The 22946-nt window shown below is 45.9% G+C and overlaps 6 protein-coding genes; 2 read left to right on the top strand and 4 right to left on the bottom strand.

The window, feature by feature from the left end:
* Nucleotides 1–267: 267 nt before the first annotated feature.
* Nucleotides 268–2067, top strand: GSTUM_00012216001 (uncharacterized protein; the record flags this gene model as incomplete). XM_002842420.2 has 2 exons in its annotated part: nt 268–505; nt 577–2067. 2 exons carry the CDS (start codon nt 268–270, stop codon nt 1731–1733), a joined length of 1395 nt encoding a protein of 464 aa, XP_002842466.1. The 3' UTR covers nt 1734–2067.
* A 2230-nt stretch (nt 2068–4297) lies between these two features.
* Nucleotides 4298–4869, bottom strand: GSTUM_00012215001 (uncharacterized protein; the record flags this gene model as incomplete). The annotated part of the gene is made up of 2 exons (XM_002842419.1): nt 4298–4489; nt 4564–4869. 2 exons carry the CDS (start codon nt 4867–4869, stop codon nt 4298–4300), a joined length of 498 nt encoding a protein of 165 aa, XP_002842465.1.
* A 29-nt stretch (nt 4870–4898) lies between these two features.
* GSTUM_00012214001 (uncharacterized protein) lies at nt 4899–5506 on the bottom strand (the record flags this gene model as incomplete). XM_002842418.2 has 2 exons in its annotated part: nt 5193–5506; nt 4899–5135 (listed from the first exon to the last, which is right to left on the bottom strand). The coding sequence occupies exons 1-2, from the start codon at nt 5448–5450 to the stop codon at nt 4899–4901; spliced, it is 495 nt and encodes a 164-aa protein (XP_002842464.1). The 5' UTR covers nt 5451–5506.
* A 586-nt stretch (nt 5507–6092) lies between these two features.
* GSTUM_00012213001 (uncharacterized protein) lies at nt 6093–9443 on the bottom strand (the record flags this gene model as incomplete). Its single annotated transcript, XM_002842417.1, has 12 exons — nt 6093–6266; nt 6317–6550; nt 6614–6874; nt 6928–7053; nt 7105–7242; nt 7300–7646; nt 7752–8272; nt 8329–8802; nt 8857–8979; nt 9031–9118; nt 9172–9349; nt 9399–9443. The coding sequence occupies 12 exons, from the start codon at nt 9441–9443 to the stop codon at nt 6093–6095; spliced, it is 2709 nt and encodes a 902-aa protein (XP_002842463.1).
* Nucleotides 9444–10601: 1158 nt separating this feature from the next.
* Nucleotides 10602–11564, top strand: GSTUM_00012211001 (60S ribosomal protein L14). XM_002842416.2 has 3 exons: nt 10602–10736; nt 10873–10963; nt 11043–11564. Exons 1-3 carry the CDS (start codon nt 10705–10707, stop codon nt 11325–11327), a joined length of 408 nt encoding a protein of 135 aa, XP_002842462.1. The 5' UTR covers nt 10602–10704; the 3' UTR covers nt 11328–11564.
* Nucleotides 11565–11692: 128 nt separating this feature from the next.
* GSTUM_00012210001 (uncharacterized protein) lies at nt 11693–13369 on the bottom strand. XM_002842415.2 has 2 exons: nt 13218–13369; nt 11693–13142 (listed from the first exon to the last, which is right to left on the bottom strand). Exons 1-2 carry the CDS (start codon nt 13287–13289, stop codon nt 12027–12029), a joined length of 1188 nt encoding a protein of 395 aa, XP_002842461.1. The 5' UTR covers nt 13290–13369; the 3' UTR covers nt 11693–12026.
* Nucleotides 13370–22946: the final 9577 nt, after the last annotated feature.

The following is a 22946-nucleotide window of genomic DNA, read 5'->3' as shown; positions in this document are numbered from 1 at the left end:
AAGAAGCACCAAAATAGTCTTGGCAGCCACCTCAAACTCTAATAAGCGACCTAGGGAGCTAATGGAGCCTCTTCCGCCTCCGCATTTCATTTGATTCCTCTCCTTCCTAGCCAACTAAACCCTCCCTTATCACATACCGGTAATACACTCACTTTTCCACCGGTTTCCATCATTTAGTTCGAATCATATTCATTCCCACATACTACTATTTCAACCATGACTTCCCCCTCCTCCCCATCCACTCCTACTCCCAACAATTTACCCCCTATGCCTCCTTCTCCAGCTCACTCATTCGCGTCAACAGCCTTCCCAACGGCTTCGTTGAACATCCCACCACCGCCTCCCCCACTGTTGCCGAAGAGCTTCCTGTCGAGGGCCGATGTGGCGGCTTCTATAACGGCTTATGAGGAACTTCTCGATTCTGCAAAAACCTACCGGAAGTCTCTAGCTACAGTTGCGGCCGCCGCATCGGCATTTGGAGCAGCATTGGAATCATGCGCAAAATGTAATTTTATGTCCCGTAAATAGCAAAGCGTGCTAGACCCACTGACGCTTTTTTTTCCCTTTCTTGTCTAGGCAAGGGAGCAGGTGACACCGCCGACGGTCTGATGAACGCCGGGGGTCTCCAATACCTGATAGCTAGCAACACGCACATCCTATCGGAGAGCTTATATCGAGGCTTCGAAGTGCCGCTACTCCACGAACTGGACGGCTACAAGGAGAAAACAACGGAGAATGAGGAACGGTACAAGAAGGAAGCGGACGAGAAGAGCAAAGAGCTACGAAAACGAGAACGGGAACACCTAAAGCTGGCAAGACAGAGAAAGAGGAGTGGGTATTCCCGATCCCTTTTTTTTGAGAAAAAAATGGTGCAACTTTCAATGTGGAACCAGCCAGCAGCAGCTGATGCACACGAAGACCTCTCTACGTTTCGCAGTGCTCTGGTGGACCTCACGCGCCAGATAGATGAGCTAGACAACCTCAAGTACGCGCACTACCGGGAAGCACTGGCTCTCTCGCAGGAGACCTCCACTCGGATACTGGACTCCTCGGCGCTAGTAGTCCGCGCGGAGATTGAGATCTTCGAAAAAATCGCGCAGAAGGGCTGGGATTCCTCCGGCGGTCTGGACGACCTGATATCCCGCTCCGCAGATCCATTTGCGCACGAGTCCAGCGGAGGCGTCAACGGCGAAGGCGAGATCTTCTCTATCCTACCGAGCCAGAGCATCCTGCCAAGTCCACACGGCCCAGGTATGAGTCGGCCCGGCTCCATAGACGACGGCTATGGCGGCGGGGGCGGTAGCGTCACCACTGCAGCCGGCGCCAGCGCCACGGATGGAAAATACCAAAGCCTGACAGGCGCCCTATCCCACCATGGTGACTTTGACGGCTACGATGACGATGACGCCGGGAGTATATTCTCCGGCGGCTTCTCGAATCCAGGATTAGACGGCAATGGAAATGGCGGCGGCCTCGGTAGAGGAGCCGGGAGAGCCGGAATACCACCCTTCTCGCCATCCGCCAGTAGCGCTGGCTGGGCAACCAGAACCGACTCGGCACACTCAGACGTCACACCGCCCAACCTACCATCTACACTTCGCGAGGAGGGGGACGCCGGGAGGAGCAGGAGATCAACTACTGCTACCACTGCCACCCTCACTGGCGGGTATAGGGAAGATGCTGACGAACGGACGGAGGATGAAGGCAGTGTGGGGACTGACACCACCGTATAACGATGATGACTATGAACCGTGGTGATCCAAAAATATGAATAAATGTGTTGTTTTTCTTCTATAGAGTAGGTGGGAGTGTTTGGTCGGAAGCTCAATCAGAAAGACCAACACCCGCCGAGCTGTATCATGTTGCGCTGTTTCTTCTTTTCCTCTTTTTTTCACGCTCGGTGTTCTGGAGTACTTACTGTTTGGGACATATGGGTTTCTTTCTTTCTTTCTATCTCTTCACTATCATTGCTTCTATCTCTATCTCTCACTCATATACGTCCCCTCCATACGTAGTTATTCTAGCACCAGTAACAAGCAAGGCAAAGGGGAAGGAATTTTACCATAACTATATATTTTGCATAAATGAACATGCAAAAGTCCAAAAAATATGATTGTAGATTAGGAGTTGCTCAAAAACATCCAGTAATCACGCGTATTGCAGATTGGGCTAACCTACATGTAGTGAGGGAAACTTACCCAGCACGAACTGCTCGACCACACCCCACCCACAAAAACTATACTACCCTCAAAAGTACCAGAGACAATAGTTTCTACGAGTGTTTGATTGATGAGCAATAGTTTTCGACATAATTCTCCTATATATCGTCAGGCTACCCAGGAGAGTGACTGCTGTGCCTACTCTATACTGTACCTCGGGAGCAGACCAACTTTGGCGGGTACTGTGCACCTAGCTTTGAGCTCAAAAGTCAATTTTTTCGAGGTACACTCCTACCCGCCGAATCCCTAGAGTTTTTAAAAGTTCTATTCATTCACAGGTGCCGTTGTTGCGGGTTTATGATAGATATCCGCCGATGTTGGGTGTCGTGAGGGTAGCTTCTCCAGGGGGGGTGAGCGCAACATCAAAAATGACTCGCAGCCGCCGAGACCCAAGTTGTTGGAGATATATATCCGCACGAGTACGTACGTATCATACCAGGACACGCCAGTTCCATGCACTAGCATGGAAAATCTTTCTTTATATTTCCCCCCTTTCCCGCACTTTACTTCTGATCTTCTCTCACCTCATTGAACAATCGACAAACCTCTCCTCTCCTTATGTCAATACTCTCTTTTTATCTGAACCCCTTTCCCCCTCTCGATTCCGTGCAACCTCCGGTCTAATCATTCCCCGTTTTCAACACCCTGCCAGTAACCACAACTTGAAGTGATACCGGCCACCTCAACTTCTCCTGCTGCTATGATAGTTGGATCTTCGCGATTACCGGACGGGTTCGGGGGTAGTAAGTAGATGTGGGAGGGGAAGAAAAAAAGGTAAAGTATGGGTAGGGAAAAGGGGCCTGAGATACCCGGTCTGATGTGTTTGAGCCTTTTCAGGGCCGGTTCGGGGGGTAGAATGCCAAGGTGACTTAAATTCCGCTTTCCAGTTAAGTCTTTCGCTCCTGGTTCTTTAGTACCCTTTTATTTATCCCTTGTTCGTAACATTTGGTGGGGGATTTGGAAATCCGGCTGTTTTTCGCATCCGGGCCCCCGCACGCAACCCACTGGACGGCCGATAGGTAATGTAGGATGGAATTGAGGAGTTATAGCTCGGCCCTGTACAACGCGGGATAAGGGTTGCACTCCAATCACTTGAAGAAGTATCATACCTAGAGTGTTGTGGTAGAATCGGCAGCTAGATAGTTGCAAGATGGATGGCCGTGGATAGGAAGGAGAGGAGAGAAAGAGGGTTGTAGTAATCATTGTATCATAAGGAGGGCCAAGATGGAGTTCTATTGTCAGGGACAAGGGATAAGAGGCATCTCAGGCCCCCCTTCCACGCGAAGGTTACATGGTATCATACAGTCTTCACGCGGGGGGGGGGGTAGGCTTCGATCTGTGGAAAGACGCATTTCGAGCCTTCGGTTTAGCCCTGACCCTAGAATCCCCTCGGACAGCAACCTCTTGATATCATGAAACCCGGAGCGCTACTATTTCCCCATTTGTCGAGTGATCTCAGATGATTCGGCGAAATCGTACAAGTGCAATGTGGGCAAGTCGAGAGATGCATTGCGATTACTCTAGTCTACACTTTACTGTAGACCAGTTGCGCTGTTTTACCCAATTTGGATTTGACTTTAATTGATTGTTTGCTTAGCTTCAGCCACTCGAGTATTGTGCTGTGCTTGACGATGGATACAGGATCAACCTGTATAACTGCTAGACTGTGATTTTATATCCATCGGATGGACGTGCGGGGCGAGCAGCCAGACAAAAAAAAACATTTATCATTGACGGCCAACGATCAGGTTTTAACTTTTACAGGCCAAAATTATTACTTAGCAGATATGGTATACTTTGAGGAATTCACAAAGTTTCAAAAGAATGGGGGAAGGGGTATCTATCGCCCTTTAGTTTGTTTGTGTTTGATCTTTTTTTCGATTCCTCCCTCCCTTCCCATCCCCGGTTTCGGTTTGTACAGGCATAGCTTTGGATAAAAGATAAACATATCTACAGCGAAGAGGAGGAAAATACGGGCACACCCAGAAAAGACATGAAAACCCTGTCCAGTTTTACTGGAAAACTTGACTTTCGATAGAAAGGTGATGAAGGAAGGATGGGTACTTCCCCTATCTGTATCAAGCGGCGGTAGCACTACAAAAGTTGAAGCCCGAGGAGAGTGACCACATGAAGATTAATTGGACAAGGTAGCTGTATAGGAATAAGAATTGTGTTCTCCGGTTCCTCTGCGTGCGGTTGACAGCATAGGTGGTGCTCCGGGGGTTATCTGTTGTGGTGTCTGGTAGCAGGACGTATTTCAAGCTTCGAAGCTGTGGGTCACAATTGATAAGCATTTAGCACTTTTATACTCTCCTGCCGCAAGCCGCTAGTAAGTAGGACATACCAAGAAGAAAGCATTTGCATTGAAGGCATAGCCGAAAACCAAGTACTCCAACCACTTTGACCCTAGCGTCGTAATCGTCAAGGTGACAATTATCCCCACAAACTTGTAGCCCGAATATGCGACCAAGTCAAGCAACTGACTGTCGTTATTGATGTTCAATAGATAACACCCGATCTTGATAATTATAATCTCCAAGATGACAATTGTGAACGCGAACGAGGCGGTGTAGCCAAGTTGCTCCGGGTTGAACCTTCCAGCAAGACCGTAGAGGAGGGTTGATAAGAGGATGTATGTTACGAATGCCATTACTACTGGACGTTAGCACAATCAATCAACTAAGCATGAACGACGAGGGGCATGCCTGGAATATACATATCCGGCGAATTAATGTCCTCCCTCGGCGGCAAAAAGTACCCCTCTGTCTGCCCACTCGCACCGGTCCTCTGCGATCCGCTCCTGGACCAAGGTTTATGCCGCCACGGAAACAGCACCAAGCCTAACTTCTGCAAGACGTACCCGTTTGAAACATTGAAGTAATGCTTTAACGCGCTGACTTGCAAGTATTTGCCCAACTACTTCCTTCATTAGTCCTCGAAAACGGATTCAAGTAGGGTGAAAAGACCGCCTACGTTCTGCTCGACGTACTGCCCCGCCACCTCCGTCGCTCGTCCACCAACCTGGAAGGCCATCTGCGTCGTTGGATCGTTAAGGAAGCCATATGCAGGATGCCCCACTGCGGGGGCCGGTGCGTATGCGTTCCCATAAGCACTCGAAGCTTGCAGCGGCGGCGGGGAGTGCATCACTGGAATCGGGACGTGGTGTTGAGGGACTGGGTGGTGGAGGGGAGGAGAGGCAGCGGTATTTGGAGGATAATTGCCCCGTTGCATAGCGGTACCTTCTCTCCTGCTCTCGTTATGTCAAACTCTTGGACTTTGTGATTCTCGGTTACGGTATTAGCTCGGGGTGCGGAAGAGACAGATGGCCCGTTACGGCGGGGGGGGTTTCAGGGAAGGTTGTGCGGGAAACCGGTAGTAAATGGTGGTGACGAAAGCTGAATTCCGAGAATTGGACAGATAGTTCCGTAATATTTTTATTGCTGTTTTGGGGCTGGCTTGTGGTACAGTATGGCGTGTACGCGCGGACTTGGTGGAAGTGGTCACACAAGGGTGGTCAATTAAGGGTTGCACCTCCGGGAGTGGATTGGTATGTATCATACTGGTGATTAGCAGGTGATAAACGGGGAAGATCGTGAATCTTAAGGGCCTCACCCGCGGTGTGTTGCTTCCACACGTTTATTTGCCCTGGAAGCGTCCTGGCATTGTTTCAGGTACTGTGCGAGTGATCCGCTATGATACATCGCCGAACCACCCACCTAAGATCCACCGCGATGGGTCGAGCAGCGAGATCCTTTCAGTAGCCATCGCGAACTTGTGGCGCCGTATTATTTATTGCGAGATTTCAAATGACTCAGGGCATATTTTATTGATTCACCTAATTACGTTCAAAGACCCCAAGATAATATCCACCCCTCAAGAAAACGCTGACCTATTGAAAAACTCGTAAACCTGCTTTCCGGCCTCTTTTCCGATCAAATCAGATATATCTTTCTCCTCCATATTACTGAGCTCGACCAGGTTCTCCACCTCTGACATGACGGTTTTGATATTCTTAGGGTTGATCCCGGGTATTGATCGCAGGATTTCCTATCCACCCTTTAGTCCCATATTTATTACGAGTAAGAGTTTAGGAATACCTGGGGTGTTTGGTTGTAGACGCCAGCGATTTCTTCGCCGGGCTCTAGACCAAGTTTGATCGCTTCTAGTGGGTCTGGCTCCCCTTGATTTCTCTTCAATTCCTCAAAGATCTCCGCTGTTTGGTAGGGACTTGAGGACCAGATTAGTTTAACTTTGGGGAAGGCTATAGTTAGTAGCACTAGTTTTGCCTGGAGATCATGCTGGCTGATACTTCCCGTGAGATCCGCAAAGGGCTGCATAGTTCTGTCAATACCATAACTGTTCATCTTGTCCAATACTGAATACAGACAACATACCTCCAGGTTGAATGATTTATTTTGGTCAAACTCAATGAGCACCATGGGGTTCTTGTAATATAGTAGCATGTTCTCGCACTGGGTGTAAAGCCTCCCATCCTTAAATGAAGATATTAAATCCTTGACCGACTTTCTTTCAACGCATATGTCCGGAGAGAGAATGTAATCGCCGACAGTCAAAGTGCAAGGAACGACCTCAACATTTCTCCCGTGCAATAGAGATGGTAGCGAACTACGAAACTCTCGTATATCGACAATTACCTGAGTATGTTAGGGAATTCGGCAACCATTACACCACGCAGCCCTGCACACACCCTTGGAGGAACAGCAGTCGCCGTTATGCGGCCGCCCCCAGCTATCCTAGTGTTTACTGTCCTAAGGAAAGCCTCCTGTGGGTCCTCGATGGCTTTCGCATCCAAGGTGAGGGTGACACTCATGCTCTGGAGAGGTTATTAGGTTTGTATAAACGATGGGTCATGTGCATAACATACTCCTTTTTCGTGGACCAACTTGGTGAACGAATCCTTTTCTCTCCGTACAGCGCTCAAATATCTTTGCTCTTCCACGGACTTACCGTAGTAGAGGAAGTATACCCTAACCTCCCGGTCTTTGTGTGAACTACGGTAGACCTATAAACCTGCATCAGGCCTTTCATCCGAGGTTTGTATAGTTCGGATATATCTCACCTCTACCCTCCGGATGAAAGCGGGATCGGGCTCGTACATGATAACGTATCTAGGATGAAGCTCACCCAACAAACGCTCATCCATATCCCCATCATAGGGGTGGACCACAGTGAGATCGCCCATTTCATAAAACTCATAATAGTCTTCCATGTTCTCAAAGGAATCTACTCCGATTTCCTGCTTCAAATTCTGCTCTCCTTCCGTCGGCTGAACACCGGCAAGCAAAGCGGCCACCTGTGCAGATTGCTCTTCTGTTACCTGAACCGCCCCCGCATTTTGACGATTCGGCCCACTAGCTGCTGCTGCTGCACCTCCACGAACTCTTCGTCGTTTGTTTGGTGGCGGAGCTCGACCTCGAAAGCTCTCGTTGCTGGGTATCTTGTTCGTTGGACCACCAAAGGTTCCCTGGCCTTGGCCCTGGTTCTTCTGTTCCCCGGCATATAGCAGAGCACTAAGCTTTGCAAAATCTGGCTTCCAAGCAAAATATGCTCGCAGCTTCCGCCGCATCATATACGCTGCAGAAGCTCGGTTGGGTTTCCCCTCCAGCTCGTCATCCTGGTTTATAAGGTCTTCCAAGGGTGTCTCATGCATAGTTTGAAGGAACTCGCGTATCTGTCTACAGGTACTTTCGTCACTACACATTATCAGTGTGCTTCTGGAAGACTGGCTAAATGCCGGATTAAAATAGCCATCTTTTTCGATTTCGTCAAGCACCTCTGCAAGCATGTCCCATTTTGGAAGCTCCTCCAATACCGGCTCAAGCCCGTGCGGTACTTTCCCTGAGGCCTTCTTACTTAGGTCTGCTTTCCCCGTGTAAACTCTCCGTTTTGCAAGAGTGAATATCGTATGTGCAGCGTCAAGGAACAGCCAAGGCGATTGAGACGAGCGGGTCGAGCCTGGTGGAGGCGCATGCGTGGCGAGAATTGTTTCCAAATACTGGTAAAAAGTCACACAGTCGTATGTCAAAAGACAGCTTCTCTATAGTCAGCATTTGAATCCATCAGGCTAAGGAAAAACAGGGTAAAATACTGTAGTATCCTCCTGAGAACGGTCAAGTCATTGACGATCTGTTTAGTCTTCCAGCTAATCCGATGCCATACGGGATCTAACTGCCGCCGTACAACAACATCAAAAGATTTATGGAGCGCACTATCAACAGTCCAGTCGTCCAGCTCGAGAGAACTGTTCGACTTCCTCAGCTCGCTAATTGAAGTCTCAATGCACTCCAAAACCGCAGTCTGAATTTCTCGCATTGAGTCAGTCATTGCGACCTCAAGCTCTACCACCTCCGCCTTCTTAGTTTCCAACGATCTCGCAACCGTTACATGGAACCTCGGCCATAGTGAGGGTGATCGCAAGAATAAGTTCCGCATCATAGTAGCTAAAGGGGCGAAACCAGTTGTGAAAGGCTCTGGATTATCTGAGAAAGCTTTGAGAAACCCTTCTTGATTCTTCTGCCTGTATATTCGAAGAATGAAAGCTTCGGTAGAAGTCGCAATGACCCTTACGGGTTGTTATCTTCCGTTCACTTGGTAGACAGGGAAATTGGGAGCCAACCTTTCAGAATGAAGGACTACCACTCCAGATATCTTCGGGCAGTCCATCAAATCCGTCAGCATATCCGTTACCAGAATTCTTGAGGTGACCGAGAATATGCCGCCCTGCTTGTACATCTCCGCTCTAGCAAATCAGCACATTTCAACCATTATCTTCCAGTTCCACCCAGCATACCTCGCAGAAACACTTGCAACTTCGGTATTTATAATTTTTAAGCCCCTCGCCTCCGGGGTTCCCGATCTTACCGCATGTTCAGCGAGAGCTATAGGCCTCTTAGTTCCCATACATCTGGTTCCTATCGAGTGACGAACAAACCTTCTCCGAGCCATCCATTCTCTCTATCATCTGCACCAATCAACAACACAAGGTTGTTCCCAACCGCGTCATATTTATGTAGCAGACTTGTGACGATGTGTAACAGGCCGAGACCTCTAGCAAGGATGACAAGCTGGTCCTGCTCGCAGACTTCTTCAAATAGATCCTGTTGGTAAGCCTAACGATGTTAATACTAAAACAGCTACTCCTGAGCGTAGCATACTCACAAGTGAAAGGGAGACTTTAGGTTGTGACGAGGTTGGAGTAGACATCATCGAATGTTGCTGGTGAGAAAGGCAATAATGTCACTAAAAGTGGTACCTTGCAGGGTATCTTATCGACGCGCTGGTAGGAAGACGCGATGAGCCTAAAGTGGGCTTGGCAAGACGTGGGCATTCCCTTACATACTTCTTGTAGCACCTAAGATCTGGGAACAATGGTGGGAAATATAAGATTTGTATTAAAGAGACACAAGACACATAATTACAAGATCCAAGAATGGGGTGGGTATATAATATATTGACTATCTAAGCAAGGTAAATATCTTTAGAGGATTTGGGGAGTCGGGTGGTGCCCTGTGGCCCAAAGCAATTGATGTCATACTCAACTACTCCGAAATCTAAGGCCCCAAGAAGTCAGTCGAGCTCGACATTTTGAAAGTCCCATGAAGAGAAGAGATGCGGTAAAGGAAACAGTCCTCAGTGATCTTGGTGTAAAAGGTGAAGCGCATCTCCCGAAGGATCGCATACTATCTATGTGCATAGAGTATAATCATTGGACAGAAGAGGGGGAGGTAGGAATGCGGGCGGGAAAATCCAGAGAGCAGAGAAATACACACCCAGACAAGAAACCTGTGGGCTGGTGGTTGATGTTGAGGTTGGGAAAGCTATTGCGAATTCGATTTCTTCAAGTCTGGGGAAACTGAATGTTTAGTGTGTTTCCATAAAGAATTGGCGAGGAACGGGGATTTGGAGAGAAGGGTGATGAAAAAGTCAGAATATGTAAGAAAGATATCAGTTGCATCAACGTCGCATAATGAAACCAGGCGTGGAATCGCGAACAAAGACACTCAATCGCAAATTATTTCATCATGCGAATAGATAGGAACGGGAGGGGCGGAAAGCAACTGCGTGGGATAAACATACTAGTAAGTATACTAGGATGTGGACGTGCCGGAGGGAAAATAAGAAGGAAGACGAGCTGTTATAGTTGCGGATGGTTGTTTCGCTGAGAATACCAGGGGGAAAGGGAAGAAGTAAAGAAGAAAAAAAATCATGGGAGATGAAGAAGTCGATGGTGTTGCTATGGCCTTCCCTTAGACTAAAACAGAAATCAGGTCGAAACCCTAAAAGAACCAAAAGCTGTCACTCCACCACACCCACGAAAACCCCCGTAGCAACATGACACTCGGAATTTCTAGCTCTAGCAAAATCTCTAGATTCAACAACTAAGACGCCTCACAACCAAGTCGACCTTCATCACCAGCACCACCAGCACCACCAACAGCCTATCTGCCTCGAGGAAATATCCGAAATGAGTTGCGATGTTAAGACCACCCAATGGCGGTATGTTCCACTCCCTTACAACTCCCGACCAAAAGATATAAAACCCCGCACGGAATCAACTACGGGGGAGGGAGAGGGGGAGGGTAATTTTTCAAGATATGGAAATGCTGATTGTGGTGAATTGGACAAAACCCAGCCTCGTCGAGGTCGGCCGTGTTGTTCTCCTTAGCAAGGGCCCATATAGTGGAAAGCTGGCTACCATCGTTGAGATAATCGATCACAAGCGTGTATGTTCCCTGCACATATTTTTCCAATCACATCAAATATTTTTCGGGGGAGTTCTGACCGTCTCCAAAATTTCAATAGGTCCTCATCGACTCCCCCATCGTCCCCCGCCAGTCTTACTCCCTAAAGAACGTCACCTTGACTCCTATAGTCATCGACAACCTACCCCGTGGTGCCCGTAACGGCGTTGTCAAGAAGCTTTGGGAGAATTGCGCCGTAGACACTAAATGGGCTGAGTCCTCCTGGGCCAAGAAAATCACCTCCAAAGAGACCAGAAGAAACCTGAGCGACTTCGACAGATTCCGTGTCTTGGTTCTCAGGAAGCAGAGGAGGTTTGAAGTCAGAAAGGCAGCTGCGAAGGCTTAAGGTGTTTGTGGTGGAGGCTTTTCTTTCTCAGTCATGGGTTGGAGCTTGTTTTGTTGCGGAAACCAAATAAATTCTCCTGGTGAACATGGGATATCTCCCTTTTTTTTTCGTCCCTGCGTGGGATCTGGGCCCGTTTCGCTCAGTAAGCCCGGTGGTGGAAGGGGATGTCTTTTTTCACTGCTAGTAGCCGGGCGTTGTATAATTCAAAAAATGGGAAATATGGGTTCTCTAATTTCCTCTCTGGATTTCTTTTTGTAGTGTTAAACAGGATATAAATACACCCCTCTATCAATAGTCGAGGTAGACTACCCAACGGGAGCACTCGAGTCGCTATCATAGTTCTGGGGGAAGGGGAAAGCTTGATATCGGGGTTTGAATGCTACTGAGCTTCCAAGTTATTATGATAGCTTCAGCTTGCGATACAAATGAACTACTACCAATAATTGGCTAGTTATCATAACTAGCTAGAGACATCATCTTTCATAGGAACAAATTTCCATTACCGATCTTTTTTTTAGACCCAACTACTGTAGTCTCCAAGGTCCACGGTTTCATCTATTCGAATAAAAATACCCATAAACCCACCAAACCAGGCCCATCAAACCCAATGATATGAAATGAAAAAAATGAAAAAAAGAGGGAAAATAAACTGATGCAATAGAATTTATGATACATGGCTCGGCGTCAGGCAACTCCATCTTAAAGTCGAACTTCCTCAAATCCTTCCTCAGTTTTTCCTGTGTCTGTAACCGGCGTCTCCGGGCCAAGAGCTGTAGGTGCAGATCTTCCATTATCCAATGTCACAATGTCAAAGGCTTCCCCTTCAGCACTATGTTCAGAAAGAGGTGTCTTTTCCTCCTGATCCTCCTTCGCCCCCCCCCTCCTATCCTCATCCTCCCTTGGATCTTTTTCCCCCTCCTCCTCATGCTTTGTAATGGGAGTAGGGCTCTCTTGCCTAGTCTCTCTTCGCTCTATAGTTGGAATTTCGTGCCTGCTATCCCGTCTCTCGGCAACCGAGGTTGCAACTGGAGTTGTAGCCGGGCTTTCCGTCATGCTCTGCGTGGGCCGATGCTGCTGAGGACGGGATCCCTGTTGCTGGAGCCCCTGCCTCATCCTACTCACATCTGCACCCAGATAGAACTGCCTAACTCCCACAATCCTCCCTTCCTTCTCACAAGCATGCAGCCATTCTGGTCTAACGACGGGGATATTCATCTCCTGTGCCCTTTCCCAATTCTGGCCGCGTCCCTCGGTACAAACAAAATGTGTTGTGTCGATTCTAACAAAATCCTGAAGTGGCTTGGCTCCAATTCTCTGAAGTGCCACTTCGAGTTCCTCCCTGGTCTCTCCTGGCATGACGCCAGGGCATACCGTGATACCCGATAGGTCAGTCATCTTGTGGGTTCTTACAGTCAGCTTCTCGCTAGAGTAGGTACCTGCGCTAGTTCGTAAGATGAGATGGAAAGAATATTCGGTATCCAGCGCCAGTCCGCTGATCTTCGTAGAAGTGTGAGTCGTTGGGTTCGGGATAGCTCCGGCCTTGGAATTATTGCGGTAGAGAGTCAAACTTCTGAGAGTGGCTGTAGCTAGCTGGACCGGATCCCACTCGAGCACAACAGATGTCTGCGTGGCATTCCTCACACGCAGGACGGGTTTTGAAGGAGAGTGGATTCCATAGAGGTTGTAGATCTCCTCCTGCAGAGCATTGAAGGCCTTTCTTGCTGCATCCTCGGCTTCTGTGTTCTGTGAGATCTGAATGTCGACTATCGAGCCGGACACGATTCCGGGAGGTAGAAGAACGGAGGGAAATTCGATCTTGGTTTTGTCAGTTTTCTGAATACCCTCCGCCAATCGAGCTACCCGCTCGCTAGTAAATGCGGTCAAACCTACCAGTCGTTTCTCCTCGGTAAGAAGGATGGCTAGGCCGGCATCGACCTTTCCAACGGTAAGTGAAACCAGCATTGTGGGGGCAGGGAAGATTGAGCTCTGGATGATGGAAACACGGAATTGAAGGAGGGGAGTTGTGGAGGTACAGATGGTTGGTGCAGATGAAGCTGATATGTTCAGCGAGAGGTCCAAACACGCGAGTTGTCTTCCGCCTAGTTGAAATTCCTTGGCACTAATCTCAGAACGAGTACTCGTACAGTACTAAATTAAATTTAGTGCCTCCTATGATACAACGTGGACGATATAAGTGTAAATTTATCCTCCCGAACACTGGGAACTTTCAGTCTACCTGTACTGGTAATTTAATCGTGTATTCGGAATCAGGGACTAGCAGGAAACCGGTCCTTGAAGAGAATTCTGAAAGGGGATAAACACTAGGCCCCTGCACTTGTCCGGATTGACAATCTTAATTCGATCTTAACAATACCAGTAGTTAACAGAAAGAAAACACTACAAACAGACAAAATGTAGAGAGAAATGATCTCGTTCCATTCAGCCTTCTTTGCAAAAGTCCTCCTCTCAGTCTACTTCATAATTATAGTTTTTTTTCTTGTTTTACTTTTTTCCTCCTCTCTATGAAACCCTGCAGCTTACCCTATTCATATGCCCCTTCCCTGATACCTCAAGTCTGTGTATTCTCTTGCACCTTCTCCAACTTCTTTGACCTAGCTTGCATTTTGTACTCGTAGACCCTACATTTAAGCTGAAAGCAATATTAGTTTTTCACTTGAGAATGGTTTTTTGTAGGGACAGAGGGATAGGGCAGCTATGAATACAGAGCTCTAAGGAATTCTAGCCACGGAATTTGTTTCCACCCATTCCCTCTATAACAGCTGCAATTTGTCAGGGAAATGATAATATCTGTCTATTAATGTAGTCTTTAGATAAATGATTCCACTCATCAATGACTATCTCCTGTATGACTACATTCTGATAATTCCACTAATTCTTCTCTTTACGCTATTGTTAATATGTTGCCAGACCTTCTCGATAGAGTTTAGATCTGAAGAACAAGGGAGCAATGCAATTCTCTTAAAGCTACAATCTGGAGATTCTGCCAGATTGTAGTCCTTTGTATGAGAAGGAGCCCCATTCTCAAGATAGTAATCAAACACTTCCTTTAATGTTATTTGGTAAAATAAAAAAATAAAAATCTTAAAACAAAAGACATTCTCTTAGTATATATACTAATCAATTCCTCCATTGCATTTTTCACTTCGAGCATTTTGTACCAGAATGGTATGTAGTTCCCAAGGGCTAGTAAAGTAGTTGTAATAGTTGATGTCTATTTGAAAGTCCTGTTATAAGAGTATAATTGATGCCCATCTCTCTGCAGGAGTCTCTACTGAAGAAGGGAAAAAGTAGTATGAGAGCTGAGACTCTTCATAGCCATACATGAGGGCACACTAAAATATTGCTGCAAATCTATGGGGGAATCTGTAATCCAAGTTCTATAGTAAGTACTTCTGACCAGTATGGTGTAAAACCTCCTTGGTGTAACCGGTACGGGTACTCGGTTATTAATTTTATTTTATGTTTTGTTTTAAGTATCGCTTTGATACTTGGTTTGTTTTAAGTATCGTTTAATACTTAGTTTTGTTTTGTATTATGTTTTAAGTATCGCTTTGATACTTGATTTGTTTTAAGTATCATTTGATACTTAGTTTTGTTTTGTATTATGTTTTAAGTATCGCCTTGATACTTGGTTTGTTTTAAGTATTGTTTAATACTTAGTTTTGTTTTATATTTTGTTTTAAGTATCGCCTTGATACTTTATTAGTTTCACCAAAGTGTATCAATTGATACCTTTGATTAGTTTCATTCATGCCAGACATGAACAGATTTGTGTATTTAAAGACTGCCTGTTTCTACGATAGAAAAGGCAGACTTCGACAAACAGTATTTCAATATACTTGGTTGAACGGTTACTTCTTTGTTCCTCAGTACACCCTCGAAGCCTCCTTTAGTTCCCAGCTCTCGCCTCCTCTCTGGAAGAGCAGGCCACCTGCCAACTAATATATCTATTACCGATAATGTGATTAGCACTCTGCGAATACGTTACATTTTTTTAACCTCAGCAAGTGGTTAACAATCTGTTCCCAGATTTAGGCATGATCAACCTATCGATATCTATCTTAGAACACTAGTGGAGAGAAGCAGCAGAATCACGGCACATTCAGCTTCGTCTCAAAACCAACATAGAGTCATTGACGACTAGGAGTGGGAAGCAAATCCCACCACAAGACCTTACAAGAAAGAAACAACCCTGGCATTCTGCTAAGGAGCCGGAAGAACCTGCAAACACAGAAGACACACAACCTCCAGGAAAATTCCCTTCTACTCCAGCAAAGAAGCCTTCCTTTGAACCTCCAATTGACCCCAAATCCAGTAGCGAATCAGACATGGCTAGTACAGGAGGAGGGCCCTCTGGAGGAGGAAAATCTCGGGCTTGGCCTGAAGAAGAGGAAGTACCCACAACATTTGAACCTTCTAAGTTTAAACTCCACCTCCCAGCAAAGTTTACAGGAGAAGGAAGAGACCTTAAACCTGAAGCCTTTAACCAATGGGCGACGGAACTCACACACTATCTTCTCCTGCAAGGGAAAGATGTAGAAGACCCTACAACTGGACTATACATTCAATCATTCTGCAAAGGAAAGGCAACTGACGCATACTACTAATACTATAAGGATTATGGCCGAAATGTAAGATTAAGAGGATCTACAGTTCTTGATTACCTGAAAGGCCGATTCCAATCCTCTATCACCAATGACCTCCTATACAATAAATTCAACCAGCTCCAACAAGTTAATGGAACGCATGTTAAGAGAATCACAGATGTAGCTATGGATCTAATGATGTATAAGGACTGAATGAAAAAAGGAAGCATTTCCAACTACATCCTTAAGTGACAATTCTATGATACTATGCATCCTACCCTTCAGCGAGAGGTAGAACTACTCGAGGAAGACGAGGACAATATTGCAATGATAATTGTAAGAGCAGAATGAAAGGACGCCATCCTCCATAAAACCAAGGCATACAAGACACAGGTATCTTCTAGCAGGAATAGCCAACCACAACATAAGTCCTCAAGCAACTCTGAAGACGATACCCCACAGGTTTTCAAGAAGAAAAACAAATCCTTCAAAGAATCAAGATGGCAGAATGGAGAATGTTTTGAATGTGAAAAAACAGGACATATGGCAAAAAGCTGCCCTATGAAGAAAGGAAAAGGAAAGGCGATTAAGCAAGAAGCATCGGCCAACAATATTGAGAATGATAGTGATGATGCCCAATCTAGGGAATATGAGGTGATTCATATCGGATATATCGATGTGGAGTGCAACAGTGTCTGACCACTGGCAACATTTAAAGCACACACTGCCCTGGAAGGTACTATTCTAATCAATGGCAAGAAGGCTTGAGTCCTACTCGACACTAGTGCGATCAGAAGAGACATGATCAGTAATGCCTTTGTCTCTGTCCATGGACCCCCAACTTGAGATCCTAACCAACCCATACTAGTCAATATGGCAGTGAAGGGATTACGATCTACAAGTCATAAAACTTGCAGTGCAACTATTCGACTTGGTTCTGCCATCCTACCCCCCCAGGAAATGCTAGTCAGAAACTTAGCCAAATATGATGCCTTGATAGGGATGCCATTCCTAAATCACCACAAAGTTGTAATCAGGTGTGGGGAATCAACCATCGATTTCCCAGATCAGAAGGTCAGAGTTTCTTGCAAGCCAACAAGTGGAGAGCACTGAGCTGCAGTTTGTAAAGCAACTGTCCAACTGTCACGAATATGGCTTAGCAAGGAAAAGGTTTTCACGTGACGCATAGTTGTGAGTCACAGGTTCGTGATGGTTTTACACATATGACTCATTAGGGTCATATGATTTGTTATGTGTGGGATTTGTGATGCTTTTGCACATGGCTCAAGTATGAGTCATGGGACGTACACCTGACAAGTATGCCTTGCGAGTAAGCCTTGAGGGTAAGCCTTGCACATATGATTTATATTTCGCACATGACCTCATTATGAGGTCATGGGTTTCGCACATATGACTCAGTCGAGTCATATGACTTGTTTATTGTGGTATGATTGGTTTATGAGTTTTTTGTACATGACCTCGCTATAAGGTCATGGGTTTCGAGCATGTGATTACTTTGGTCACATGATTAGTTTGTTATGATTTGGTTTCGCACATGTGACCACTTTAGGTCACATGACTACAGGCGGGAAGAATACTATATAAGGAGGCCGATACGGCCGAGGAAGATAGGTTCTTCACGCTTTGTTCTAAGTACTTTTCCTACTTATTACTTTAACGAATATAAAACCCCTTTACGATCTTTATCTTTATTGCAACGTTATCACTACGCCAAGAAGGGCTCGTTATGAAGGCGAGTTAGAGAAAGCTTACGATAGGCGTTTTCAATAGAAGACAAAGGTCTTGTACTATCGGTAACGTAGGCATAGGCCTAGAGCTATCATAAGACGAAAAGAGAAGGAGACAGAACCGATAAGTATCGTTCCCTGTCGCCAAGAACTAACTATCTAAGAAGGGATCGTTATATTACAAAGCGTCACCTAGTGCGACGCCAAATGATACAAGACGGCATCCTTCAACCCGGACAGGGAAGGAGATATTGACATCGACGATCAAAATCTTAATCTAGGAGGATTCAGCGACGCCCTAGATCACGTCTCAGCAGAACCCTCGAGAGCAGCAAGCCCAGTAACCCCAGAGAAAGGATCACCAGTCGATAGCTGTTGTAACGATCCCTTCTTTGATAGTTAGTTCTTGGCGACGGGGAACGATACTTATCGGTTCTGTCTCCTTCTTTCTTCGTCTTACGATAGCTCTAGGCCTATGCCTACGTTACCGATAGTACAAGACCTTTGTCTTCTATCGGAAACGCCTATCGTAAGCTTTCTCTAACTCGCTTTCGTCCTACGTTACTGATAGTATAAGACCTTTGTCTTCTATCGGAAACGCCTATCGTAAGCTTTCTCTAACTCGCCTTGGTGACGAGCCCTTCTTGGCGTAGTGATAATGTTGCATTAAAGATAAAGATCATAAAGAGGTTTTATATTCGTTAAAAGTTTGACGGACTTGAGATTGGGAAAAGTACTTAGAACAAAGCGTGAAGAACCTATCTTCCTCGGCCGCATCGGCCTCCTTATATAGTATTCTTCCCGCTTGTAGTCATGTGACCTAAAGTGGTCACATGTGCGAAACCAAATCATAACAAACTAATCATGTGACCAAAGTGATCACATGCTCAAAACCCATGACCTCGTAATGAGGTCATGTGCGAAACATAAATCATATGCGCAAGGCTTACCTGCAAGGCATACTCGCAAGGCATACTTGTCAGGTGCACGTCCCATGATTCATACTTGAGCCATGTGCGAAAGCATCACAAATCCCACACATAACAAATCATATGACCCTAATGAGTCATATGTGTGAAACAATGTACCTGTGACTCATAACTATGTGTCACGTGGAAACTGTTTCCTCGCTAAGTCACATTCGTGACATTAGCTCCCCTCCTCCTAAGCCTGAGTCCCATCAGGCTTTTTCTCTCAGTTTCAATAGTTCCCGTCCTGCCGAGCGCATGGTCCTTCTCAGCTTCTGGAACTTTTCGTCTGCCATCCTCAATCTGACCCTTACCGATTCCAGAGTCAGATTCACCATCTCGATCGTGTGCCGCTCATTCTCGTTCAGCTGTCTAAGCTCCGCGATCGTTTTGTTATTTGCCGAAATTGTGGCCTCGGCGTGGCTCAGTTGTTCTCGCAGTCCCCGGATCTGCCTGTGTAGGCTCCTGACATCCGGTTCCGTGTCTGCGGAGGAGTTTTGGCCCCCCCTTCCCTGGACCAAGTCCTCGCGGCACATGCCTTTCTGGCATCTTCTCCTTCCAACTCTTTTCAGCTTCCATCCTTCTGCGGGTAGAATCCCGCAGATATTTTCTGTGCCCTGTGCATCCTGCACCCATTTCTGAAGCATTGTTGCCAATGCTTCAGAACGTGGTCCGGGCATGGGCCACGCTTTCGACATTCCCTCGGGAACCATCCCGATCCTTCTTTGTCGCCAAAGTGTGTTTGGCAACCGTCATCGTAGCATACCGTCTATGACATGGCGTTATGCTGTGCTTGTTTTTCCCTTTCCTTGAGTTCTTCTTCGGTTGGCCCCATGAATGAGTATTCGGGGCTTGTGGGTGTAATTTGGTAGGGGCTATCGCCCCAGTCCTCGTGTTTTTGCAATGGCGTGGGAGTCTCGCCTTTGTCTTGGTTGAACGTGATAGGTACCTGGGCCGGGTTTGCCTGGGTATCGCTAGTGGAAGGTTGAGATGGCATCTTGGACGTTTTTGAAGTTGTGTGCGAAGTACCAAGTTTTATCGTATGCAGGAGAATATCCTGTCAACTTGGCTCGGTATTGGAGGTGACCGTGGAAGAAGCCGGAATCAACTATTTCGTTGAGTTCGTATTCTGGTTCTCCATCGAGTTCGATCGGAGGGGGAGGAATAAGTGTTTGGAAAGGAAATTTATTGTCGTTGTGTAATTCGAGGAGTGAGATGTGGAATGTATTGTGTTTTCGCATTGAGGCGGGAAGGTCGAGTTTATAAGCTTGGCTGCCCACTTTTTCCAATATCCTGAAGGGTCCGATTTTCTTGTAGTCCAGTTTCTTTGATGGTCATGTTGTATGGATATTGCATGGTATTAGCCATACCATATCTCCCGGTTGTATGTTCGGATCCAGTCTTCAGTGCTTATCGTATTGTTCTTTTTACCATTGTTGTGCTTGACTCATCTCGTCTTGTAAGGTTTCGTGTAGTTTTCCCATATCCGCTTTCTCTGGTATCACATTATTAATCGTATGATATGTGGTCTGACTTTGTGGATGTTGTCCATAATTTGCGAAGAATGGTGTTGTGCCGATCGTTTCTTGTTTTCCATTGTTGTATGCGAATTCGGCCATTGATAACAGCTTGTACCAATTATCTTGTTGATAGTTGATGTAAGCCCTTCAATATTGTTCAAGTATTGCATTTACCCGTTTTGTTTGTCCGTCTGTTTGTGGGTGGAACGCTGTGCTTATTCTGTTTTGTATTCCCATTTCTCCGGTTACTTTTTTCCATAGTCCCAATGTGAATAGTGTTCCTCGATTGGCAATGATATTCTTGGGTAGGCCATGAAGTCGGAAGACCTCACTGAAGAAAGTTTGTATAAAATCACTCGTGTTGATATCTTTTCTAGCGGGAATGAAATGGCTCATTTTGGTCAGGCGATCCACCACGATGAGGATGCTATCGCAATTTTCCGATGCTGGTAGGTCTGTGATGAAATCCATAGTAATTGTTTCCCATGGTTGTTCGTGAACTTCGTTTGATTTTAGTAGTCCGTATGGTGCGGGTGTAGCTGTTTTCGTTCTTTGGCATATGTCGCAGCTTTCGACATATCGTTTGACATCTTCGCGCAGTCCTGGCCAATAGAATGACCTTGTGATGAATTCTGTGGTTTTAGCCGTTCCTCCGTGTCCTGCCATTCGGATATCATGGTATTGTCGTATGATGTCTGTCCTTATCTCCTCTTCTTCTGGGATCCCTTGTTTTCCATCATACCACATATTTCCGTCCTTCCATTGGCATAACCCCAGTGCAATTCCTTTCATGTGCTTTTTTCCTTCTTCCAAGGCTTCTCTTATTGCCTGGATTGTCTTGTCTTTCTCGTTTGCATTCTCAATTCCCCTTTCCTCCTTTGATGTGAATTGGATAACCTCCATTGCCTCAAAGTAGGTTTTTGGTAATAGGGTTCGTGTTTTTTGTCTTATTCTTTCCTCTTCTTTTGTTTGTGGTTTGTCGCTTGCAATCCTTGTGAGAGCATCTGGCTTTCCGCTCTCTTTTCCTGGTCGGTATTCGATTTTGAAGTTGTATTTGCTGAGGTGTTCCATCCATCTTATCTGGCGGTCGTTCAGTTCTTTTGTTGTCATGAACGGGACCAGGTTCTTGTGGTCAGTTAGAACTCGGACCGGAGTGTCGTTGTTCGAAACGTATCTCCTCCATTCTTTTAATACTTGAACTATCGCTAATAGTTCTTTGTTTGCAACATCGTAGTTGCACTCTGTAGGGGTCATTGTCTTGGATCGGTAAGACACTGGCCTCCATTTTCCATCGTCGCATTGTTGCGACAGTATGTCTGAGCATACGTATTTTGAGGCATCCGTTTCGATCATTGTTTTTCGGTTTCCGTTGAAATGAACCAGTATAGGTGCCGATGTTAGATGCGTTCTTATTACATCATATGCTTTTTGTTCGTTTTCTCCCCATTCCCATTTCTTGTTTTTCTTCGTAAGGTTATAGAGTGGTTTTGCAAGCCTGCTAAATCCCTCTATGAACCTTCGATAAAAGTTGCAGAACCCCATAAAGCATTGAACATCTGTCTTGTTGTTTGGTTTGGCCCAATCCCATATGGCTGCTGTTTTAACAGGGTCTACCTTGACCCCACTTCAATTGATGATAAATCCAAGGTATTCTGTTTCTTCCTTATGGAATTCGCATTTTGTTGGTTTGATCTTCATTCCTGATCCTTGTATTGCCGCTATGATATTGCTGATATCATTTTGGTGTTGTTGTATGTTTTCCGAATATATGAGTACATCGTCCAAGTATACGATGCAGTATATGTCGAGGTACTTATTAAGTACCTTGTTGATCCATCTCTGGAATGAAGCCGGTGCGTTGGTTAGCCCGAAGGGCATAACCAAGTATTCGAACATTCCGTATCTTGAGGTGAATGTAGTCTTCCATTCGTCTCCTGCCTTGATGTGTATATTGTGGTATGCGTCTTTGATGTCGAGTTTAGTGAAGTATTTTGCTGATCGTAGTCTGTCCAGTGCTTCTCCAATCAAGGGTAGTGGATATCGATCTTTCTTGGTACCCGAATTGAGGGCTCTGTAGTCCACGCAGAGTCTCATTTTTCTGTCTTTCTTTTTCACGAATAGTATTGGGGACTCTCCTGACGTGAAAGAGTCTCGAATCCACCCTCTTTTTAGGTTTTGTGTGATATACTTCCTCAGTTCTTCAAGCTCTGCTTCCACTAGGGGGTATAACTTCTTATAGGGAATCCCTTTTGTCTTTCCCGTTTTTTCGTCTTTGTCCAGCTGAATTTCGTGGTCAATTCCTTGTCTTCGAGGTGGTAGCTCCGTAGCTTCCTCTTCTTGGAATAGATTTGCAAATTGGTGATATTCTTTTGGAACTAATTCTTTCCATCCTTTTTTGCTTTGGTATTTCTTGTCCTAGATTGCTAGCTCTGTGCTGATGTTGATTTTTGCTAGAACCGCTTTTTCGTCTTCATATGTCCAGTTGAGAATTCCCGTTGTATCTCCTCTTCGATAATATTGTCCAAAGGCTTGTACTGTGATCTCTTTGATCTCAATTCTTTTTGTTGTATTGAGCTGGTTTTGGTCTGTACTTCCAAATCCCATGTTTCCTCTTATGGTTTCTTCCAGTTGATCTACTTCATGCACATCCTCTTGGTTGATTTTTTCAATTATCAACTGTGCAATTCGATCGCCTTTCTGGACCTGGTAGTCCTCACATGCTAGGTTGGCCATGACCACTTTGATTTCTCCTGTATAGTCGACATCAATCACCCTT

The sequence above is a fragment of the Tuber melanosporum genome (genome assembly GCF_000151645.1).
Source record: "Tuber melanosporum whole genome shotgun sequence assembly, scaffold_98, strain Mel28".
NCBI lineage: Eukaryota > Fungi > Ascomycota > Pezizomycetes > Pezizales > Tuberaceae > Tuber > Tuber melanosporum.
Note: the sequence above shows the minus strand (reverse complement) of the source record. Positions and strands in the feature narration are given on the sequence as shown.

Coding starts and splice junctions, on each gene's coding strand:
- GSTUM_00012210001 (XM_002842415.2), bottom strand. CDS start 13,289: ATGCTGGTTTCACTTACCGTTGGAAAGGTCGATGCCGGCCTAGCCATC. Junction 13,143..13,217: donor TTACCGAGGAGAAACGACTG/GTAGGTTTGACC, acceptor GACAAAACCAAG/ATCGAATTTCCCTCCGTTCT.
- GSTUM_00012211001 (XM_002842416.2), top strand. CDS start 10,705: ATGAGTTGCGATGTTAAGACCACCCAATGGCG. Junction 10,737..10,872: donor GTTAAGACCACCCAATGGCG/GTATGTTCCACT, acceptor GACAAAACCCAG/CCTCGTCGAGGTCGGCCGTG. Junction 10,964..11,042: donor AGATAATCGATCACAAGCGT/GTATGTTCCCTG, acceptor AAATTTCAATAG/GTCCTCATCGACTCCCCCAT.